The sequence below is a fragment of the Empidonax traillii genome, unplaced genomic scaffold, assembly GCF_003031625.1.
Source record: "Empidonax traillii isolate 1590-97213 ecotype Southwest subspecies unplaced genomic scaffold, ASM303162v1 scaffold1172:size163604, whole genome shotgun sequence".
Lineage (NCBI taxonomy): Eukaryota > Metazoa > Chordata > Aves > Passeriformes > Tyrannidae > Empidonax > Empidonax traillii.
In genome coordinates this window covers 105,115-124,956 of record NW_020956365.1, presented here as the reverse complement: position 1 = coordinate 124,956, position 19,842 = coordinate 105,115, and the positions used below count along the sequence as shown (strand labels likewise).

General features: G+C 45.2%; 1 protein-coding gene across 2 annotated transcripts in view; it reads left to right on the top strand.

The window, feature by feature from the left end:
* IQCA1 (IQ motif containing with AAA domain 1) overlaps positions 1–19,842 on the top strand; it is a 105,562-nt gene that overhangs the window by 35,156 nt on the left and 50,564 nt on the right. For both annotated transcript variants that reach the window (XM_027905602.1, XM_027905601.1), the window contains exon 7: positions 16,312–16,396. In XM_027905602.1, the coding sequence (XP_027761403.1) occupies positions 16,312–16,396 (85 nt within the window). The remainder of the gene's footprint in view (positions 1–16,311; positions 16,397–19,842) is intronic.

Below are 19,842 nucleotides of genomic sequence, written 5' to 3'. Positions count from 1 at the left end.
GCACCGAGAGCTTAAACACGCCGAATTCTTCAGGCAAGAGCACAGAACAAGCAGCTTCTCCTTCTGAATCCCTCTGCAGCCAGTCTGGATTGTGTCTATCACCCAAATCTTCTCCTTTTCCTCAGGAGAGAGAAGACAAGCTCTGAATTGCGGAAATGAAGCTCTGAAAGAGAGGATGGCACAGGCTGGGGTGTCCCAAATACTCGGTCTTCCTGCAAAAGCACAAAAACATTAATACAAGAGGCAATGTCTGGGAGGGGAGGGGTGGGGGGTCTGTCAACAGTTTCACCTCTTTTCTGACCGGAACTAACAACTCCAGGTTCTGCCAAGGCAGTAATCTCTGTATCACAACAATTAGTGCTGGTGCAAAGTGCTCTCTGAGTGCCTTCCCCCCCCTGCCAAAAGGCCATTCTGCAGGGACAGCTCGCATTTAACGTCAGTCTTCCTGATCATGGCTCAGCCTGCTCCCAGATGTTGGGCTGTACCTCGTGTAGACAGTCAAAGCTAATTCCAAAATCCAGCAGGAACAGCACAGCAAAACCTGTCCAGGGCTCTGCATAAATATCCTGGCAGGCAGAGCATGCTGAGCTCCTCTCTGCAAGCAGCCACGGCGCTGAGTTCGAGTACATCTGTGGGAACTGAAATCCTGCCTTTGGGCTCTAAGACTGATTAATTAACATAATTAGGAGCTGTAAACATTAATGGATAATGTTCAAGCCTTTCCTAACACGTTCTTAAAGGCTTCCACTGAGTAGTTATCTATTGACTAATTTTGGCAAACATCTTCGGGGCTGGAGGGAGCAAGGGAACGGAATACAAATGCATCTGGCTCGCTGGAGGGGGGCACCAAAGCAAATAACCCACCAGGTTTCTGTGAACAGAGGGAGAATAAGTTATCAGAAACAAGAGGATTGTTTGTTTATGATGGGAAAGAGTGGAGCCCACAGTTCTGCAGCCTGTTTTCCCATTGACTGGAATCAACTATCCAACTTGAAAGCCACTTAAAACAAAACAAGAACAAAAAAACCCCTTTCTTGCTTATGGGAACACCACACTGTCCACTTTTAAAAAGTGTGAACCTCTCTAATTCCAGAGGAGGGACAACTGTTATTAATTCCACCTGCAGTTAATCTCCTTTATTGGGTGTTTCTGGATTTACAGGAGGCAGGGGACACCTCTGGAAGCTTCTGTGCAGTGGCAGAAGTTGCCTACTAGTAAAAATTTACGGGAGTGCTGACATTAATGGAGGTGGCTGGATGGCTTTGGGGGGGGATCAGCCGGAAGCCCCTGGATCCATATATTTCTCATAGTTGGTGAAACACCCATAAATCTTGGTGGCAGGTATCTGAGACAGTAAGACCAATTGAACCCTGGTGTCACACCTCCAGAGAGGCATCGATAAGATCACTAGTTCTGCTTTCTAAATCATCACAGACTCCAGGATCTGTTGTCTTTCCAGTCTTGTAATGCTCCTTGAGCTGACACTTCAATTTATGATTGCCACCTCTATGCAGTGATTAAAAACACATGCAGTGGGCTCTGCTGCTGATCCCTGATTTTTTTGATTATTGAACTATGAAAGGTTTGAAGCTTTTAAGGAATGAAGATTCTTAAAACATCACAGGTGCAAATCAAGCTTCCCAGGGGGTTTTCAACAGAACAAGTTCATCCTCCTGAACTATCATTTAATCACCAAGTGCACCAATACTGCACACAAGCACATCTTCAGCAGCTTTCCAAGCACTGCTGTTCCCCTCCAGACAGACATTCAAATATCTTGAATCACAAGATTAGGCTTCTTCCCTGACAGATCTCGCCTTTCCCCTAGAGCTTTTGCTTTACTGACTTTGTCACTGAAAATAGGGTCAAGTCCTGATGTTATTTAACAGTCCTCATTCTGAGCAGACTCCCGTCAACTTCCAAGGGGATTCACAGAATAAGACACTGTTGATTTTGAGCAAGTTTATCGATTTCAGGACTTTTTCAAGGGTGCTACAGCCAGGCAGAAGCACACAGTCTTGTTCCCCAAGCAGTAGAAAATCAGGGAAAAACTCTTCCAGCGGCGTGGCACTCCGGGCTTTGTGCCTGTGATGAGGCATCTTTTGCAGGCACGCTCAGAACTTCAGGCATTTGTAAGCAAACATCCATCTCTTCTCATCAGGCACCATTTGCATCACACACCTCCTGCCACATTTGCATATAAATTATGCATTAACAACATTAAAAGCTCGTTCAGATCTCAACAGCCACACAGGACAAAGACATAACGAGCGTGGTGCTTCCACAGACCAGGCTCTCCCCTCCACTTTCCTCCTCAACCTGCTTCTTTCTCAGTCACTTCACCCAAAAGGACTCGACCTTTTCCCCATCCCATTTCTGTCCCAGTAGTTTTCACCTGCAAAGCTCCAAACACCGTGGTGACTGCAGACCAAGGGTAAGATTGTCCAAAGCATAGCCTGTGGAATTAGGATTTTTACAGGGACAGCAAAGACATTTCTGTTCCAAAAGGTGAGTTGACCAAAGGGAAAGGTGAAACCCTTTGTTCTAAATCTTGTGAGCAGAAAGATGGTTCTAGTGAGACATTTGTTTAGCATAACCAAAATTAGGCCTTTAACCATCCTCCATCTTGGAAAAACCTGAATTATCAGAGCAAATATCTCCAGATTTGTATATTGTAAATTGAGTGTCAGCATCTAAACTTTCAGTCCAAGTGGTTAATAGCTTGACAAACATATGATCAGCTGAAAAACAGAGCTTTGTAATGGACAGTGTGAGCCAGAAGGACTGGGGAAGTGCTAAAACCAGGAGTGGGAAATGAGAGCAGCTGTTTGGTGCTGTCAGGGCTCTGCAGAGGGGGCACAGCTGTTGGAGCAGGACCAGCACCAAAATAAGGCGAACAGCCCCAGATAAGGCACAAAAAGCTGAGAGGAAGGAGGTCCTGCACCTCCTTCCCCCAAAATGCTGCCAGTGACCGCGCTTTCTCAGTCCCATTTTTGGTGCAGAGTTTGGCAAATATTTTATCTTGACCCTCATCTTCCCATTCTTACAGACATGCCCATCCTGAGCACTGCCCTGTAGGGTGATTCCTGCCTTCACTTCCTACTTTTTGAGCTGTACCACTCTAGAAGCAAAACTAACCACTACAACAAATTGAGGTTAGATTCCCTTTTCTACCTTCTTCAAGCAGCTGCAAGTGGCCCGAAGGTACCCACAGTCCACTGACCTCGAGGCTAAGCCTCCTGCTTAGAATTAAAGCTCCTCAAAATATTCATTCCTTTATATGTCTAAAAGTCTGGAATCAGCTGAAGTAAATAGCTTTAGTCTGAGCTGGCCTATTTGCACACAAGAAAAGAATCTGGCAACTAATTAGTTCATTTTCCTAAAGTACCTCATACCCATCCCTGTAATATTTGGGCATTAAAAGTCTGAGAATGCAAAGCGTTCCCGACATAATTCAACAACCCCCCCCCCCCCCCCCAGATAATTCTCAAGGACACTTTCCAAACACGAGGTTTATTTGTTGTCATAGATACTCCCACAGACACAGACATCACTTCCACCCAGGGACTCTCACTTGCCAGCAGCTGGTTATAACACAGCTCTGTGTGTGAGGGGCAGAACTGGGCTCTTTTTGGGCAGTGCTGTGCTCTGTGCCCTGTTCAGGGGGGTATGTTAGGCTGCTGTTCTCCTTTATTCCTTCCCCAGGCAGAGTCCTAACGCAGCAGACAGGATTTCTGAAGGCAGGAACAGACCAGTGGGGTGTTTAACACTGATAACTGGGGACTGATTTTCACCTCAGAGCTGGTTTCTGTTCCAGGAACCCCAGCTAGGAATCTACTAGGCATGGCCCAGGGGAGCCTGCTCTACCATCTGATCTATTCTTGGTTCAACCTGCACAGCAGAGTCCTAATCAATGAGGAAGAAAGAAGGGAATGAATCCCAAGGGGAAGAGGAAGAGACCCAGTCCAGCTATTATTTCACTCCACTATGATAGGGAGAGGTATCTCCTCCTGCAAGTTAATGCAGAGCAGGTGGAAGAACCAATTTTCCCACTTCCCCATTTCCAACAAGCAAAGCAAACGAAGATCTGCTGGGATACAGGAACAAGAAACAGGCAAAGAACAAAAAAGAATCAGGAGTCCCACTGGTGCCTGGTAGGGGGACAGAGAAGCACTGAAGAGCCAGTGGCTGGCAGAGGAGAGGTGTTTAATGGATATTCTGGGAAGAGAAAGACTAAGGAAAAGCTTAGAAGTAAGGAGAATAAAAATGAACACGAAGCACAGAGCAGTGGCTCCCAAGCTACAGCCCTTGCTCCACTGAAGGATCTCTTTGGAGAAACAAGAAGAGGAGGTGGAAAAGACATTTTCAGCCCTGGCTCTGTAGAATGCAAAGAATAAAGGAGGCAAGTGGGGGCAAAAAGAACCATGGCATGGACTGACACAAGCAGAGCAAAGGCATAGCAGAAACAGTCATGAGGAGCTGGAGAGGCAGAATCAGAAGAGGAGGGATGAAAGAGTCATGTAAGTGGGGGGAAAAAAAACCCCTGTGAGTTACCAACTGAAAAACAGGGACAGTTAGAACCAAAGGCTGATAGAAAATATTAAGTGTTTCCGAGGCAAAGACAAAAGAGAGGTCCCTAAAAGTCTATGCCAGCAAGCTCAGGTGATACAGAAAAAAAAGCTTTATTGTCAAGGGGCCAGGTCTGACTGTGGCCATGAAGGTTGCAAGTTATGGCTGGAAACGTGGCTGTGCATGACAGCCTGTTATTCTCTCTCACAAGATATGTTTCATTCTGAAAAACAGTTTCACTGGCAGCGGGTTTTTCAGACTTTGGGGACCACAGCAGCAGAATCTCTGATGGAACATAAGGCTGATTCAGGGCACTGTGGCTTCAGTGTACTGAGGGGATTATTTAGCACGCTGTTGGCAAGTTACTGAAGAGCTGAATTTCAAGTGAATTCCTCACCCAGGAGGCTTCCATCCTCTAGCATAGAAAATTCCAGGCTTACACTGAAAATGTGTGTTGAGCAGAAATGATGGGGAAATGAGGGAGAAGGAGAACAAAGGTAACAGAAAGAGGTTATCCCATCAACCTCAGGTGAGCGTCAAGGTAAAAACTCTTCCTAGGGCAAAATTCACACTCAGGCTGATCTGTCCCAATCCTACACTCAGATTAAATCTTGAGTCAAGGCTGAAAAGGTTTGAAGACAATATTTCTGTGGGCAGAGCAAGAACTTGCCTGAAACCTGAGTCATATCCATTCCTTCCAGAGCCAACGTGTTTCAGTTTTACTGGGAATTTCAGCGCAGGGGAGATTAGTCAGACTCCATCCAGCAGGTTGTTTTTATTACCCAGGTCAGAGTCCAGGGCTTTCAAGTCGTGCTGCATTTCAGTCCTGTGCAGAACAACAGAAATTCTAATTATTTATAGTAATTTACTTCAAACACACCCAGCTATTATGGTTTGTGGGCTGCATCAGACAAACTTAGGATCATCCTAGGCTGAATAAAAGCCATTTAATAGCATATAAGGGAGTTTACTGGTTCTTCTCAGGCTCTGCTTGTACAAAAGAACTACATGAATATAGTACCAACTCAGTAAGATCTTGGACCAGATACAACTTTCTCTGACTTTCCCCATCCCTGGAAGTGTCCAAGGCCAGGCTGGATGGAGCTCTGAGCAACCTGGTCTAGTGGAAGGTGTCCCTGCCCATGGCATGGAACAAGATGAACTTTGATGTCCCCTCCAACTCAGTTCTGTGATTCTGGGACTCGAGCAAAGAGTGTAACAGCAGGAGACTGCATTACCCTTAAATCTGTTCAAAATAGTTCCCTCTCTCTTCTCAGAGCACCTTCCTGAGTCAGTAATCCCGTGGTGGTTGGAAAGCAGGTTTACTCTCTTGCTTTGTGCTCTCCACCACACAGGGAGAGCAGCTCTTTCCTGCAGACTTTTCTGGAAAGCATCTAATCCAGCAACCCATCCTGAAGCTGCTGATTTTAAGCCCAGCTATAAGTTAAGGGCTGCAGTCTGTGCAGCAGCAGGAGCCCTCCAAATATTCCAAGTCAAAGTACAATTGCTCCAAGGGGGCACATTCCAGAGCCGGAGCTGTGCCATCTTTCTTGCTCCATACGTGCACTTTCCATCATCAGCTCAGCGTTCAGAGCTGCTCCAGAGGGGTAACACTACGCCCAGAATATCCTTTCACCTTCATCCTCCTGGGAAACCACGGGTTTATTTGTTATGTACTGCAAGGTCTGCAGTTGCAGGGGGGCCTGGGAACGAGCGGGAGTGGAGGTGGGAGCAGCAGATTGTGGCTTCTCCCACGTACGTGCCTGTATTCCCTCCCTGTCCAAACCTAATCTCTCCATTCACCTGGGGGAGCTCTGCTGTTCTACAGCGAGTCCATTCCAAACAACTGATGCTCTGTAGAGGCCTGTGAAGCAACACATTTACAGCTCCAGCCCTGAAAAACAATGTGAAAGAGCCCCAAGATCATGCAGGTGAGCAAACCTGCCCTGCAGGTCTCGGGCTCCAAACTGCACTTCCCACACCACCTTCCCTGTTCTACCACTTTGGGGAAGTTACCTGTCTTGGGGCTCTTTGCTTCTTCCAAGCTCCCAGAGAATATCCCCTCTCCCTGGCTCTCCAGCCTCTTTGCCCTTTTGCCAGCAACTCTTCTGCAGCACTGGCTTCACCTACCAAAGAAATTATCCCAAAGCACGTCATTAATCCATTGTCCAAATCAACAATAACCCAAAAGCTGCATTTTGTGCTTATTGTTGGTTAAATTTGAGTGTGTCCCAGCCAGTAACACATTTAGAAGAACGGAGGCATTTAGAGAGGCAGTGCCAGAGTCCTCCAAAAGATATTCAGTTCTTTATCAGTCCCCATTTCAGGGAGCTATAGATCATGTACCAGAGACACACCAAACAGGTACAGGAACACAGCACTCCAGTTTTCCTTTCACAACACTGAAAAGGTGAGAGTTAAGGAACTTGGCATTTCAAGGCATTTACAGTGTGTTTCTTGGACTGCAGAGATGACTGGTTTTTGAGCTAATACTGTTGATAAATGGCTGCTCTTAATACCATCCCTGGCTTACAGCTGAGCTCATCTGGAATGTTTCTCCTTCTCTTTTCTCACACTTTTTAATTGCCAAAGTGGAGAGTCTAAATTATTTTTCTTGCCTGTGAGCTCTTTGGTTGTTAGCACTGACCAGGAGTCTGAACATGGCTAATTTTATACACGGATTCTGCAACACTCAGGTTTTTTTCCTGCTTTTACACTGTGTACACCTGGTGGTGATTTATTGAAATACGGCTGCAGGAGCCAATTGGGATAAACAGAGAAAAGTCAAGCACTGTGACTGTCTTCATATGCGTGAAATTGCCTCAGAATTGTCATTAAATAGTTCATTTAACCAGTCATGCAAACCACAGAGACCCAGATCTCTCAAAGTGGACAAGGTCCTTGGGGGGTCCTGGTGGACAAGCCTGTCCATGAGCACTGGAAATATTCCAGAATCACGTGGACACAATCCTGTGCCATGTGCTCTGGGATGACCCTGCTTGGGCAGGGAGGTGGGATCCACTGTAGTCCCTTCCAGCCTGACCCATTCTGGGATTCTGAGCAGCGAAAGAGAAAACAGAGTTTGGTTACGTTCTTAAAAATTTAGCAACATCCTACATGCCATTTTCAGCTTCTCCTAACCCAATGAATTCTTCCTTCTGCATCCCCAGTGCAAGACAAATTATGCCAGACTGGACTGTACCTCTGCACTGATGCCACAGACATAAGCTATGAAACGTGTGTGGTGCCACCTTTACTTAATGCCACCTCAGATCTACCCCTCTTCATCACACTGAAACGAGGCAATCGATTACAAACCCCATGAAAATCACATCCTTTACCCACACTCCCATCAGGGGTGTTTTAATCACCACGTTTTCCTCCTGCATGCTGTACTGTCTTCATCCCAGTATTTAAATGAGGGTAGGCCAAAGCAGAGCTCCTCTGTTCGTTTCAGGCTCTCATTCCCCCATTTTCCAGACAGATAGAAAAGGTGGATGTGCTGCACAGCACACACAGGGAGCCTGCCATGCCCCAAGTGCGCTGATTTATTTATTATGCATGCACAGAACTCTCCATCCAGCACACGAGCAGTGGGTTAGGGAGAGCACAGTCCTTTCAGGGAGCTTTTAATCAGCCAATACTCTTGAAATACTTCGACTCCCTTTCACAGTCAGGTGGTGGCAGAAGAAATGCAGCACATGCAAAACCATTTCAGCACAAGCAGGAGGCCAAAATCCTGGGAGAACTGGGGCAAAAGGGGCACCTTTCCAGGTGGGTAACCTGTCCAGGGCACCATTTCTGAACCCTCCCCAAAGTATTATCTTCAGGCCAAAGTGATGGGCTGTGGCAAAGCAGTTTAAAGCAGCCATGCCCAGGGTACAGCCTTGTTCTCCCTTCCAGAGATGCATTTTGTTCCACTAACACCTTGACTTCTATGAAGCAAAAACAATCTGCTCAGATTTCTCATAAACAAATCCCATCAGACAAAATGCTCTCCTGTACTCCGTCTCATTCCAAATCCCAAGGAAACTTGTGATGTTGGAGGGCAAGTTATTTCTTTTGGCTGGCCTTGCTACAAAAAAAAAAAAAAAAGGCATGCTTTATTTTCCTCTTTACAGGATTCATATTGTGTTAATAAAAGTTCTGTTGATTCCCTCTGGCTGACTCTGCAGGAAAACTATTCTCGCAAAGCTTCCAGTCTGAGTTGAAGTAATCTCGCTTAAAACTGCCCATAATTGTTTCAGTCTCTTTAAGTTTAATGCTAAGCACTGGAAATATTGCCAAATTTGAGTCAGGATTGGGTGTTCTCTGAAGGCAGGATAAGCTGACCAAAGGTAAGGAATTCAGTAAACGCTGGGGGAATTTGACCTGGCGTTTCTCTGAGCCGGCTTCTGTATTTTTGACCTCGCTCTGAAGAGGACGGAAAGATACAAGAAAACCAAAACAGATGAGAGTTTAATGGGAGTTGTGCGCTCCAGAGGGCTCATTATTCCATCAGCCAAGTCCCCCAGCCCCAGTGCAGTCCCTGAGGGCAGTTCTTCCTCGGCAGGAAGGGCCGCTCAACCCACTCCCCACCACCGGCTTGACAGGATCGCATTCCTCGAGAGGCTGGAGACAGTCAACAGGAAGCTGACACTGGAAATCAGCCTGGGGATAGTCTGACTGTGGGCAAGGGGGAGCAGCCCTTCATCCTTTGAGACAGCCCCTCGAGGAGCACAGCCTGGCTCCCAGCTCCCAGAAATACTGGAGGATGAGCAAGGCCAAAAGAGAAGGGAACACACTCGAAGAACCTCAGACCTGGAGAACAATCATGAGTGCAGTGTTGGATGTCTGTTTTCCCTCCAAGAGCAAGGATGGAACACCCTTTGTCCTTGGTTCCATCAGGAGATGCTGTCAGTGTTACTGCAGAGCCTCATACCTTGTTTATCTGCAGTGCTGCCCAAGGCTGTTCTGCATTGGAAGAGTTAAGCAAAAAAAAACTCTAAATAACGTTTTGGGGATCTGCTTTCCAGTCCCTTTAATCTCCTTTCCACTTTCCAGCCATGCTGGGTACATTTAATAGCCCTCTGGTTTTGTCCAAGCTTTCAGTACATGTTGTTATGAGCTCTTGCAAAGTAGTTCAGTTACATCAGTCAGGAGATGATTTCTCCCAGTCCTCAGTTAATTCAGATTTGGGCTCTAAGAAAATTTTGGACAATATTTTTTGAGTGTGTGAAGGGACAAAAATCAGAGCATCAGGACATTTTGTGAGCGTTTGATTTTGACACGTTTTTCTTCTGATTTTTGCAGGGCTTCTTTTAATTTAAGCTAATATTGGAACAACCAATCCTTTTGTTTCTCCTTGTCATTACTTGTGCCTATATTGTCTTTTATTTTCATTCAAAAACTCAGGAGTAATTTTTAGTGCTACCATCCACGTCTCTAATTATTCCAAGGAGAAAAAAAAAAAACAAAACTATTGCCATTTTTAACCAGGAATGATTTGATTTGTCAGAATTTTGAAGGTACCAATAGTTTAAAAAAAAAAAAAAAAAAAGGCAAACAAACCCACATCTTTTACCCTCATGGGTTGCAGCAGCAGGAATCAGAATAACCAGGAGTCCTGGCACAAAAAGCTCATGCCTGAGTCTCTGTGCAGGGGAACAGAGATTCCCATTTTTCCAGTACACTAATTACCTATTGCTATCTGTAAAAAGACCAGAAGGATCCTTAAAAAGGTAATAACTTTATGACAAAGCAGAACAGACTATTTCACTGTAAGAACTCAAGAAGCTTAAAGAACCAATGCACTGGGTCAGCCAAAGGTCTACCTTTCCTGGCCAGTAATACTCCATGTAATAAAACTATCAGAGAGAATTACCCACATTCCACATTTAGGCCTGTCCCCTCCAACAACTGTTCCCAACTATTACTTGGCTTTGAAGTTCACTTCTCCCATTTCAGATCTAAGGAACCCAAAAGACCATTCTAATTATGATAGTTGCTATAATGAAGGATATCACCTTTCCCCACAAACCTTGCGCTCTCATTCCTCCGTGGGAATGTTTCTCCTTGCGAGTCGTTGGCCTCGCTTAAATTTTTAGAGCTGAATATTCATCCAGAACAATAAAGTTTCTGATCCAACCACGCCTCCCTGCAAGTCACCCCACTGAAACACTTCCATGCATAACAATCACACGTACAGGCAAACACTGGGAGGATCAGGACCTCAGATAAAACCCCGGTGGTAACAACATGTCTGTGTCCAACCTCATTAAAGATGATAAGAATGCTGTGGACATTAATCCTGCTTTACAATCAGTTCTGTATTTGCTTAGGTTATTTTTTTCTGGAAGTAGTGTTTCAAAGAGCCAAAGAAAGCACATACACAAAGGGATAAAAAAAAAAAAAACCCACAGCATCAGAGACACCTAAAATAAACCAGCTCTGCTATTTAGGTAGTCTGAGAGAACCCACGTCAAGTGGGATTATAGGAACAGGCAAGAACTTCAAAACAACAAGGGGTTTATTTCTTTAAAGAGTTTCCCCCTCTCTTTTTGTCCCTTTTCTGCACAGGACACTCCTCTGTCCCTCCATTTAGAGCACACACTATCATTGATGCCTTCTCTTCTGCACACAGCCTTCATCCTTTCTTACCCTGAGAAGAGTTAAACGCTCTTGTTCCTCCAAAGAGCAATTTATTTTTCTTGACAAGGCCTTTTATGCAATTAGCTGGAGAAGCCATGGCCAAAAAGAAAGAATAACACATGTAAAACCACGCCAGAGAACAGAGTAGGTAGGAACTTGTTGAGTCTATTACCAGACAAAATGTTTAAATCAATGGTGTGTTCTCATAAATCAAAAGCCATATTTGGCCTTAACTGTAACCATCCCTGAGCAATAGAGAGAAAACACTTTAAAAAAAATTATGAAGCTCCTGAAAGAAGTAAAGGGGGGGGGGGGGGAAGCAGATGAGACAAGTGCAATGTAGGGTCATCTCCCAGACAAGGAATTTATTTTATAGGTCAGAATGGAGGTGCCACAGCTCTCGGGGCTGAGCAGAGACTGCCAATCACACCAGTTCATACCAGTCTGGTGGGGATTTGGAGACATTAAAGAGCCCTTTGAACCTGGTTAAAACTTGGACACTTATGCAAGCTGTGTGCTATAACAAAAATTGAGCCCAGAAGAGCCAAAACTCTTTGCTACACGATCAGAGACAAAAGGGTCTGCACTGCAGACCATAAAAGATCATTCCTTTTCAATTACACTTGACAGATCTGAGTAGTTATAAGAGGAATAGGTTTGGAGCAGTAAGAGTGAACCAGAGAACACAATGTAATTCAAGAAGCAGTGCAAAAGCTTCATCACACCTTTTTCTTTTCAGCTGGAGTGGAAGATAATCTCTTTTCACCCCTCCATCCTTGTTCATCCTCTTACTCTTCTGGTTGAGCTGGTTTGATTCAGATTTAGGGCCCCCATTCACCCCAGTCACACAGCTTTTCTGTAAAGCTCTTTTCCAACCCCATGCTCTGTTTCTGTTGACAGGACTTCACTGGCTTTCCAGAAAAGTAATGGATTTCTCACATGCCACAGTTTCTAAAGGTCCCTTCCTCAACAATGTCCTGCACAGCCCAAGAAGCCTTTAGTAGCTCTGTTAAAGCAGTGGCTCTGACCCAAGGGAAGATATTTTTGCCTGCTGTGAACTCCAACCCTCCTCAGTTTGATTTGGGAGCAGGTCACCCACAGGAACCATCCCCCAGCTCCCCCTGCAGCTTTTGGGGTCCTGAGTTTGTAAGGGCTTGCCCAGGTTGCAGCTGGGGTTTGTCTCACAAGGAGCAGTTTTTTTTTCCCTAGCCCTATCCTTCCATCTCAAGTTATTCACTTCTGTTCAGCCACCAAGCCCAGTCCCACCAAGCAGCCACAGTTTTTATAAATCTCATTTTTTCCTCTGGGCAATGAGTTTTAGTGGACCTGCATCCTCCATATGAAATCCAAGACAATTTGCTTCTGCTTTTGCTTGCAGTCCTTAACACATTGTCAGCACTCCCACTGAAGCAATCACGTTGAAAATAAGAGTTGCTTCTTCCAGTTCTGGCATTTACACATTTTTATGAGATGCTGGAAAAGTACAACTGGATTTTTTTTTTCTTTTTTTTTTTTTCCCCTGCAAATGTTGAGACAGTAATAAGTACCAGATTCACGGAGTTCTGGCTGGCCTGGGATCTAGGTGTTCCTGACATGTACCATGTCTCTCAAATATATTACACACTCCAATACTCCTGTTATCAAGAGCTTAAGCCTTTCACATTCTCCTCTCCCCATCAACAAGACTTCCAGGCTTTCCTGACCACCAGTTTCTGCACAGTGCTCCTTCCTCAGTGCATGCAGAGAAAGCAGCAGAGTGGGAGAGCTTTGAATATTGAAAATAAATATAGACCAAGTAGTTTAGGGTTTTTTTAGTTCAACCAAGAAAGCAATGCAGCCAGTCTGATATTCACATTATCGGGGCTAAAGCCTTACAGGGACTGGAGCTGCAATTCAACAAGCAAGCGATGCAGGTGCTGGCATAATGCTCTTCTACCCCCAGTTCCATTTTCAGGCTATTTGATGGCTATGGGAACCTCTGCAGCTCCACCTTCCCTAAAGTCTTGGTTTTCAGCTTGTTAGTGCCACATTGGTGGGGCCAAGGAGGATTTTCTACCAGAAGGTCTCCCCCACACTTCCAGCAAAACAAAGCAGCCTGCTGGGGGCTCCAGTTTGGAGCGAGTTCTTACATCATCTAGATTAATTTACTTACACTACTGTTGCCTCCAATCTTGACTCCTCGATTGTTTCTAGGAAGTTTCAAAAGGGGAGGGCAGTTTAAAATTATTTAAACAACTACTATTGTAAAGCAAGCTCAAAATCATTCTCCAGTGTCCTAATTTCAGAGCTGCTCAATGTGCAGCATCTCTGGTGGGGCCCTCTGGAGCCACGGATGATGTGTAGTTTATCTGACAAGACAAAGATATAGGAATATAGAATCCCAGGATGGTTTGGGTTGGAAGGGACCTTAAAGCTCATCCAGTGCCACCCCCTGCCACGGGCAGGGACACCTTCCACCAGCCCAGGGTGCTCTAAGCCCTGTCCAACCTGGCCTGGGACACTTCCAGGGATCCAGGGGCAGCCACAGCTTCTCTGACTTTTCATGGAGTGCACACTGGCTGCTGCTTCTATCCTGGTGTTTACAACTCTAAAACAAGCTCACACAAAGAGCTGAGGTCCATTTGAATCCAAATTGGTATCTTATGACAAATGCATGAGGCAGCCCGTTGTGACAGGCTGCTGCCCAAAAAGTGAAGGGAGGATGGAAATTGAGATTCATTAGGTTTAAAGTTGGACTTTCGACCAGCAAGATCAATTACTGCATTTTTGTGGGCAGATTTACAGGCCAGATGAATCCCTGGTTTAACCTCTTAACTCAGAAGGTTTTGCAAAGGGAGGGATTTGCCTGTCAGGGTCAGGCATGTGCGTGGTTCCCAGGCACCACAAGATTGAAAGTTGTAGCCGTTTCGACCTAAAAGACAGAAAGAAAAACCCACAAGAGGCTGGACAGGGAAATGAGATTTAAGCACACTCCCAGACCATCAGACAGTGATTGATATGCTAAACAACAGTACACAGGACAGGGTGAAGTCCTGCAAGAAAAAGGGGAGATGCCAGTGAAAAATGAACACAGTCAAAATATGTGGGAACCGTGTGCTCTCAGGGGCACTGATGGCCAAGGGAAATGGCACCTTGCATTGCCCTCAACTAAAAAAAAAAACAGCTATCCCTGACTGGTCAGTAAACACCTGACACGCTGTTGCCACTGGTATGAAAAGATGGGCTTTCTCTTTTCCTCACCCCGAGTTCTTTATCATCAGCATCAACACCTGCTGCAGCTGCTGCAAAAGGGGTGAGATCAACCACATCACCCCCCAAACAGCTGCACAAAACCAGCTGGGAGGAGAAGAAGAATCACACAGAAAATACAGGTTATAAACTAGGACCCCCTTCCAGATTTCAGAACATGGTGGAATTTCTACAGCACCCAGATATGCAGTCCTCATACCCAAAGGGTAAATATCACAGAATCACAGAGTGGTTGGCTTGGAAGGGACCTTAAAGATCATCTAATTCCAACCCCCTCCATCTCCAGGAGCTGTAAGTGATTTAAAAGTGAAAAAACACAAGTACAAATATCAAATGTAACGCTAATAAATATTGAAAGCTGGCCCTGAGACCACGTTCAGAGGACAGCAGACTCCAAACTGATTCCTCACCCACAGTGGATATTGCCTTTCCTTTTTCCCAGCTGGCATTAAAGCAGCAACAGCTTTAACACCAGGTTTTGAGAAATTTGTTACTGTAAACCAGACTTGCAGCAGCACTTAACATAAAACTGAGCTATTTTCTGGCTGTTTGTACAAAATGAAACATGAGCTAAGATTAAATAAACTAGATGATGCAGGTTTTTGAGGCCCAAATCCCGTTTTTACTAGATTTAGAACCCCACACTAATAATGACACCCCTTTGTTGATGCAGGCTGGTTTCTGGGGATGCAGTGACCAAAGATTTGCATCTGCTTCCCTGCAGAACTAGAAACTGTTGAATGTGCAAGTCAGAGCTTACAAACAAATAAATGTTTATTGATTCTTTGTAACTGTTGTCACTTTAATATCAAATGAGGGATCCAAACCCCACACAAGGTCCTACAGAAACACAACAGATGCTCTGTTCCAAGGATCTCAGCTTAAAACTGAGCCTGCTGCTTAACAGTAGACTAAGAAAGTCCCTTAAGGTACCAGTTGTTTTTAAAAAAATGAAGGCAATTGTTAAGAATCACACTGACCTTTCTTGAGCTCTTTTCTTCTCGAGGGAAATTTAATTTCACTTAGAGGAAACATTACCACGCTGTTTGAAAGCAGCACCAGGGTTTTTCTGCCGTGTCAGAATTTTCTTTGGAACGGGAAAACCTTCCTGATGTTACCAAACAAACAGAAAATCTCACTGATAGATTCCAAAGAGCGATAAAAACGAAAGAAGTCAAAGGGTCTTATCAGTATAAATGGCCTTTGGAGTTCAGTTATTATCTCTATTTCTTAATCTCTTTCTGAAAGCTCTGCAAGCTCCCTGTGTTACATCTGTGCCATCCAGGAAAACTTACCACAAAAAGACACTTATTGCCCCCTCACCACCTCCCATCACCAATTATTTGTGCAAGTGCACTGGAAATTTTTGAGGGTGGAAATCCTTCACGTGGAAACGCAACCTGGAGCTTGTAGATTAAAACCTGATTTAAGTAAGGTCCCTTTTCTTTAAGAAGCTGGACGTTGAAAGCAGAGAGCAGAGCTATAAACATCAAATCATGGAATTCCAGAATGGTTTGGGTTGGAAGGGACCTCAAAGCTCACCCCATCCAAGGGCAGGGACACCTTCCACTAGCCCAGGTTGCTCCAAGCCCCTTCCAGCCTGGCCTTGGGCACTTCCAGGGATAAAAACTCCAAGCTCCATCTCTCAGCTATGAGGTGATGTTCAGTTCTAAGAAATCCCAAAGGAAACTTCCAGTTTTTGATGGACCAAGGGATAAAAGACACAGCTTGGTAACAGATTTAATGAATTTACTGAACAAAAAGGCACTGCCATAAGAAGCTTCCCCCACTATCTAACATTTCTGTCAGCCCCATGAAAGATTATGAATTTTAATTTCTTTTCCACTTTTGTTTCTCACACAGGCACATCACAGGCAGATTTCCTGATTATCCCCCTGAGAAGGCAGGAGGTTCAAAAGCTATTTTTTCTGAAAAAACTCCGGAGCAGGTACTGTTCCTCCTTTAATGAAAAAAAAAAATTAGTAAGATTGGGGAAGGAACTGCCAAAAAAACTGTTTATGTAAGTACCAAATTTTCATAACAGTGTCTCTAATGCTCCAGGAACCTTATGGTTAAAAAGCTTTCTGCTGCAAGAGCAAGGATGGTGCTTTTCCCAGGGTAAACCACAACAGTCAGGCACCAAAATCTGTTCCATTTCAGGACGTGCAGCCACTTAGTCACGACTGAAGGTGCTCAGGTGACGGACAAGGTGGCAGAAAAGGGCCCAGCCACCAAGAGTCGCTCTCCTGTTGCAAAATCCACGTGGTTAAACTGGTCCTGGCTACTAGTAAAACCATATGTTAAAGAACCTTGGTTTAAAAGAGGTCAGCGAAGCTGCCCCAGAGGCTGACATTGGTTCCAGTGGGTTTGCCTTCAGCGTCAGCACAGCCCAGCAATAATTAGTTTAGTTTTAAGCAGAGGAGAGTTTCTTGTGCAGGCAGGCCTAAGCCTTGATTTACTGCCAAAACTCATTAAGCAAGTTTAACATCCAAGTGGAGGAAGTATCTCAGTTTATCTTATGTGTTCTCGTAGCGAACTCAGTTGTTTTTCCTGCTAAATCCCTCTCCCGGTTTCTCCAGCTAATAGAGGTGGCTGATAATCTCTTCCTCTGATCATCCTGATGTCACACAGGGGAAGTGCTTAAGCCCAGCTGGAGGCAGTGGATGGCACTCAGAGCCCACCCCGATGACCCGAGCAGGACGATGAGTCTGGGGAGGGCAGTTCTGAACAGGAAGGAGGAGGATTCCTGCCCAGGGGAGCAGGGTTTGGCCACCGAGTGAATCAGGTGTGGGGGCTTCTGGTGGGCTAGGAAAATGAAACAGTCAGGATTCTGTGGTCCTTAAAGCTCCATTACAGACTGTTACCTGATCTGCCTGCAACTGGGGATCTAGCACAGGAATGGTTCAACAGGATTGTCGCGGAATCCCAGAATGGTTTGGGTTGGAAGGGACCTAAAGATCATCTCATTCCCCTCCCTGCCATGGGCAGGGACACCTTCCACTAAACCAGCTTTGTGTCCAACCCGGCCTTGAACACTTCCAGGGAGGGGGAATTTTGGATTCAGTCTTCCCTGGAATCACAGGGAGGAGCCTGGAGCCATCAGTCTGAGTGTGGTTTGGGAGGTGTCAATACAGGCTGGCCCAGCACAGAGCACTGCACTAACCATCAGCTACTTTGCTTACAACAAAATGCGAGAAAACTGCTCCAAAACAGCTGTGTCCACCTAAAACTGAGCTCAGGGCATGCTCCTGGTTTTAGGCAAGCTCAGGGCCCGCTCAGCTCAGCCCTGCTGGCTTCAGCATTAAGTCACTGTGTTGTTCAGAGTGAGGGAGACCCTCGGTTCATTTTCAGCTCCTAAAACAGAAACACATGTCAGAGTCAGGAAGGCTTTTTGTTGGGCTGCTCCAGGAGCCACCCAGCAAGCGTGGCTTATCCCTGGAGGAGGCTTAAGGAACATGATGCTAATTAGCCCTGCTATCAACGAGGATAAACACAGCTCCGACAGAAAATGTTACAAGAAATGACACCGAGCAACTCTGGGCGTGGAGGCAGGTTGCTCTCAGCTTTGAATTCCCACCTTCAGCTGTTCTGCTGTCCTTCCTGAGCATCTGATTTCTCTTTGCATAAAGAAATAGAAGCCATAGGTCTGAAGAGGTTGTTTTGCTGCCTGTTTTCCCTGCATCCTGGGAGGAGAACACCGCATCTATTTTCCCAAGGAATTTTCACCAGCGATTATCTGATTCGCAACGATTTGGGGGCCCGTTTTCTCTCTGTTCTTAGCCAGCAGGATGGGTGTCACAGCCTTGGCAGATCTGCCCAGTGAAGTTGGCAAAAGAAAGTTCAGCACAATCGTGGTTTTACCTGAATGTCAGACAAGTAAGACATTTTTTGTTCAGCTGAGTCAGCTGCACATTAAAAATCCCTGGGGCCGCTGGGTTTGCTCCTCACTGGTCTACTGGGCAACATAGTGAAGGAAATCCTGGCCCCATTGAAGCTAATGGGAGTTTTGTCCTTGACTCCAGGGCAGGCTGGAGTTCACCTCTGGTACAGATGAGCTTCTGTGAAGGGCTTGGTTACTCCTGAGTTAAACCCCATGAAAAAAATCAAGACTGGACCGTGTGTGTAAAAAGCCAGCATTTTATAAGACTTGGGTAAAGACACTTTGGGGAAAATAAAATACAAATTAATCACTTCATGAACCATTGCTGCATTATTATACATGCTGTATTTCTTGATCCTTTGACAGCTCTGACCTTAGCTGACTTTGTAACGCAGCTGGCCTTCTGCACAAACTGCTTCCCTGACACTTCACAAATAGCTGGCCAAAAGATGTGCCAGAGAGATCCCAGGGCAAAATACTTGGTGCTGTAGTTGGAAAAATAAGGGCTGTCCTTTAACTGGGGAAGAAGCTTTTCTCTACTTTACGTACTCTTCAAGAGTATTTAAGATTCCAGGACATCAGTGTAATCTCCCTGCATCTGTTCCAGATTTCTACCCCTAATGGTTTTTCATGTTTTGCTCTAGAGATAATCATCAGATGTGACAATTTTTAGCTTTGCCCTTATCCTGCTGCCAACAAAATTACAGTCTTTTCCTGTAGTTCATTAAGTCTCACCATCATGAAAAGAAGCTGAGAGAGTTGCCGTTTAGCAGGTATTTCCCCCTCTCCTGACTCCCCCTCATTTCCAACATTAAATAACCCACTAGAAAAAAAAAAAAAAAAAAAAGTATCAGAGCAGGACTCAAATCGCTGGAATTGTACTTTCTGCAACCAGCATTTCGCAAATATGCTTTTATTCTGACAGCAAGTACACCAAGCTTATTTTCCAATACAAGAACTAGATGCCTACAGCTACGCTCACCTTTATGTTTCTGTCCCACTCAATTCTGGATGCTCCTTTTAGGAGTTATCAGGCTGGGTTTCACAAGTGCTAAACACACACAGTGCCAATCAGCTGACACTGGGCACCTCAAATATTCTGATTATTTCCAGTTAACCCTGGAGGGGGAGAGAAACTGTACTCAGCCTCTGTTCAGCTACACAACAGGTGGATACATATTCCAGCTCCAGACAACAATTCACCTTCCCTAAAAAAACAACACCACCACACACCAAGCAAAAGAACTGGAATTTTCATAAACACCTTCGACGGAGACCAATGTTTTGAGGTGCCAGAAAACGAGCAGGAGAGCGAGGGAGTTTAACTGGGGAGTTAAAGAACATTTGGGCATCATCTGCCAGGTGGAAAAAAAAACCCAGAGCATGCTTCAGTCACAGACTGCAGTGGATGGGTTAAAGCCAACTGCAAGGTTTTGCAAGATCCTACAGGGCTCTGAAATCCCCCCCCCCCCCCAACATCTTGAATTCTTTCCTGCAAACAAACAAATCACTTG